Source organism: Triplophysa rosa, unplaced genomic scaffold, assembly GCF_024868665.1.
Source record: "Triplophysa rosa unplaced genomic scaffold, Trosa_1v2 scaffold462, whole genome shotgun sequence".
NCBI lineage: Eukaryota > Metazoa > Chordata > Actinopteri > Cypriniformes > Nemacheilidae > Triplophysa > Triplophysa rosa.
In genome coordinates, this window is record NW_026634466.1 from 45006 (window position 1) to 49884 (window position 4879).

Consider the following 4879-nt stretch of genomic DNA (forward strand, 5'->3'; position numbering starts at 1 on the left):
ACACACACACACACACACACACACAAACAAACACACTCACACAAACAAACAAACAAACAAACAAACACACAAAAACAAACAAACAAACAAACATACACACTCACATAAACAAACACACACACACACACACACACAAACAAACGCACAAACAAACACATACATGCAAACAAGCACATACACACAAACACACGCACAAACAAACACACACACAAAAAACACACACAAACAAACAAACACACACACAACAAACACACACAAAGACAGAGAGGCGCTCACTCTTGTCGTGTGTGAATGTGTTCCAGTCTTCCTGAGCATCTTTCATCTTCTTCATCACCACCAGTTTTCCCTGCTCCACGTCCACACTGAGGGAATATTTCTGACTCTTACCGATCTTTGTCAGATCTGCCAGATACACATCCAGCTTCACCTGAAACACACACACACGATCATTGAGGCAGTAGTTGCTTTTGTTTGTGTGCACATGTGTTTGTGTTGTGTGTACACACCTCAAATGTTTGTACTGGGATGGTTTTGTTGTGTCTGATGGACAGCAGTGGTGAGATGGGTGGAGCAGATGTGCTCATGTCCTGAAGAGCTTTAAGAGCCTGAAACACATTCATCATCGTCATCATCATCAGAACACACAGACAGATGACAACATCTAAAGCGTGTGTGTGTGTGTTTGACCTTCTTCTCTATAGATGACAGCAGATCTTTGAGAATGGCCAGTTTAGCGACCAGATGTTCCAACTCTTGATCTCCACCCTGAGCCATCGACTACAGACATGCAGAGAGACGGGATGTAAATAACCATTTGCACGAGCTCCTCTGAGTGATGATGAGTCTTTACTACATACTACACTCAACATGAACTATATCAATTACATCATACAACTACAGAACAGGAAACGATGTCATACCTGCTGGATCATTCTGGACACCACGGAGGCGCTCTGTTGATCAAACACCTTAGACAAGATCTCCAGCCCACACAAAACCTTATCCACCTCCCTACAGAGAGAGAGAGTGTGTGTGCATGAGATAAAGTCTACATCAGTGTGTGTGTGCGCGCGTGAGTGTGTGTGTGCGCGTGAGTGTGTGTGTGCGCGTGAGTGTGTGTGTGTGTGCGCGTGAGTGTGTGTGTGTGTGTGTGTGTGCGCGTGAGTGTGTGTGTGTGCGCATGTGTGTGCGCGTGAGTGTGTGTGTGTACCCGTGCAGGCGTTTGCAGGATGTCACCAGTGTTTTGTTGAGGTGCGGCAGACTGTTGGCTCCCTGTTTAACAGCCTCCAGATCTAGAGCGTAACTGCCCTTCAGATACTCATGAGACACTGTACTCAAACCATTCGACACACTACACACACACACACACACACACACACACACACACACACACACACACAGAGCGAGAGAGAATCAGAATCAGAATCAGAATCAGAAGAGCTTTATTGCCAAGTGTGCTTGCACACACAAGGAATTTTCTTTGGTGTTGGAAGCTTCTAGTACAGACATTTAACACAATGACAATACAATATAATACGATTTACNTTATGCTTGTTTTTCTTATCAAGAACATGTTAAACAAAATAAACAAGATAACCATATATCACAGACTTTCAATATGCGTGTTGTTCATTTTGTTTTGTATGATTTCGCTTCGTGCATGTTAGTGCATTATGAATATTTAATGACAGTTATAAGCTTGATGTGAAATTGTGACTAAATAACTAAAATTACGTATTTTTTCACTTAATTTAAATAAATGAATTTTCGTTTTTTATGAGCTCAAATATTCTAATATGAAATTATTGAAAAATGCCCATCCCCAGTGCTAGCGCTCTTTGGCAGTATTTCAGAGTGGACTAACCAGCCAGTAAAACTGCGACTTAAGAAAAATAATATTACTGTCAAATGTCTGTCAGATAATAAAAATACTCTAATTTACTGTATGAATTGGTTCATGTTCATTTGTTTATGTTCATGTTAAGGGATAATTCTGAAGCACACCATAAAATAATTATATCAATTCACACTAGTGTATATACTAGTAGGGCTAGTATACACAGCTGTATACAGATACACACCCTGGTATCAGATCATTACTCGGTATCGGCTGATACCCCGAGACCAGGTATCGGAATCGGTATTGGGAAGGAAAAAAGGGTATCGGAACATCTCTACTTGAAATAATCAAAGCATTGTATAATGCATATTTTAAGTGTAACGAAGTAAAAGTGCAAACAACCTTTCTACATTTGAACTGGCCCTCTCCTACCAAGTGCACAACGCTTTTTGTTTGACAGATGTTTTGGTCGTCAGTCATAACAGTGTTGTAGGTGTTCAAGAAGAAATACTCACCGGCACATTATCATTGCTCGTGGCCGGGAGATTGGTGTGTCTTCGTACAGATGTAATAACGTAAAAGTATCTATCCATTTCTCAAAGAGCCCTAAACGATTCCTCCGAAGCTGTTCAAATTTTCCGCTTCTCTAAGCTCCTCCCTACCGCGAGTCCAGTGTGCTCAAATGATTTGCTCAAATGATCACAGTGTGCTCAAATGATGTGCTCAAATGATCACAACTGATTTGGCCAACTGGCCAAATCAGTTGTGATTGGTCTTTCTTCATACACTGCGTGTCAGAAACGAAACGCACATTACCACAGTTATTATCTCAGGAAGGTTTTTGTAAACAAAGACGCTGTAAGTGCATAAAAATGGCATCAGTATTACCATATCACAAGTACTCCATCTATCTTCATAAACCATTCAGACTATTGTTTTCTATTGATATTTTTTCGTCATACCGGTGGGAGAACAACAACAGCTCTATCCAAAAGTTTATCATTACTTTGATTATACAGAGAGGAGTAACTGAGCAAGTTAGCGAGAGCTTCCAAAGATAATGCACACACATTTACATAAAATTATATAGTGCTGCAGTCCATTTTTAAAATAATGACAAGCAAACCGTTTAGTTTGAAGGGGATCGTGACTAAACTTTGCACACTTGACAAAACCATAATGTGAGACACGTTAGCAAAGTGCTACCGTGACTAAACGATAGAGGGATACAGTTTGTACAATACTACGACATCGACAACAGTCTTCAATAACCGCCACATTATTAGGTAAGAGTTGGATTATTAAAACTGTAACACTGTTATACGTTGTTTACCTGGAAACCTACAGCTGTACTACATATACACGGATTAGCACAATTACTTTATATTGTAAGCACTCAATTTAACATGTACACATAACGTATTTATCTGTCACGAAACATGTGGAAGAACCCAATTGCAGGCAGCAGAGGTTGAAGGGGTTAACAAAAACACTTTTATTATTAACAATAAAACAAAACAAAGACCCACGATGGGGTATCACAACATAAAACAGGATAAATAACAGGACGAAGACTAACTGACACTAAACTAGACAGCACTTGACATAATAAACTAAACAAAACACTTACTAAGATAGACGAAACAGCCACAACAGGAACATGCAATGACGGTAGACGCTTGACGAGCAACAAGACAAACTGGAAACAATGACTGAGCCAAGGACAACGAAACATGAGGGTATTATATAGGGAGACAGACAAAGGATAATTAGCAAGGGGCAGGTGTGGGTAATGAAACACTCAGGGAACGTTAACAAGGAAACGAGATGGCGGGAACAAAGACGCGGACCGGAGAGAAAGAGTATGGAAGGCCGAAAGGACAATAATCTCTCTCTCCACATAAAACCTAAGGCTTTGTCATGGGTGCTACAAGACCAAGAATAAACATGACATGAAGAAGCAGAGTCATGACATTTATCATACTTACAGGTTGTGGTTCTGAGACGCTTATTGGTCCAAATAAAGTTGGTATTGACTTATCTTTCAGGGTCAAGCGGCTGGCAAATCCCGCGTTGAACTCTCCAAAATTTGAGAAGCAGTCGTCAGTAAAATGAAGAGCACATAACACAAGGTTGGAATTGTACTGCAGCAGTGGTATCGTGGAAAAAAATTAGCCACTGATCCTTGGGCGGTTCGGAGTCGACTCCTTACTTTGGAAGCCAATATCTTAATTTATCATGGACTTTTTGGAATAACAACTTTGCAGATCGTCAAAATTGAAGGAAAGCTACGTTACACACTGCAATGCCGGTAATTTTATGAGATTCATGAAACCTGCTCTTTAAGTAAAACTTAAGGTATACTTAAGGACACACTTAAATTACACTTAAGGTGCTTTATGCAACCGGGACCAGGCTAGTTGCGTGTATGAGCTCGTTGGACACTGGTATGCACCGGGTGGCTGCTTTTGACACAGAGCTGTTAAATAAACAATGGCGCAAACAAGCATCTCGTGTGTGTTTAGGGTTAAAGAACGTGTTTCTTAATGTGACAACTAAAAACCAACAGACTGATGAAAATGCGCGACATAGGTACAAAGCAAAGCGTCCCGGGTGGTCACCTTAATTAACCTGTATCTCACTTTCATAATATTATGAACGATATACAAAATAATAATACAAAATAATATAAATAAAAATGAAATAAGTAAACAAAATAAACAGTTTTATGCATTTGTTTATATTTTATATTTATTTTACTTTAAATATGTTTAAAAAGTGAAGTCTCTCTCTCACACATATTGTTAGGCTATCTGCTTTGCCAATGTAAACGAATTTTACTTATTTAATTGTATTTAATTATATTTTTTCTTATTCATCATTAGCCTATTTCTTATAGTTTTCGAATTCTTTGCACAAAGTATGCTGTGTTTTGAAATTGTCATACCTTTGTAGCAGGCCCGGATCCGGGGGGGGGGCACGGGGGGACCCTATCAGAAGCTTTGCCCACCCTACCTCCACCCAGAGCCGTTGAAAGAG

At 39.8% G+C, this 4879-nt stretch overlaps 1 protein-coding gene across 1 annotated transcript in view; it reads right to left on the minus strand.

Annotated features, from left to right (window-relative positions):
• The window catches only part of inppl1a (inositol polyphosphate phosphatase-like 1a), a 26275-nt gene extending 23912 nt beyond the window's left edge, over positions 1-2363 (minus strand). Inside the window, 6 exon segments of the mRNA XM_057328390.1 lie at positions 277-427; positions 507-605; positions 688-777; positions 921-1011; positions 1211-1351; positions 2356-2363. Of these exon segments, the coding sequence (XP_057184373.1) occupies positions 277-427; positions 507-605; positions 688-777; positions 921-1011; positions 1211-1351; positions 2356-2363 (580 nt within the window).
• Between the last annotated feature and the right edge of the window lie 2516 nt (positions 2364-4879).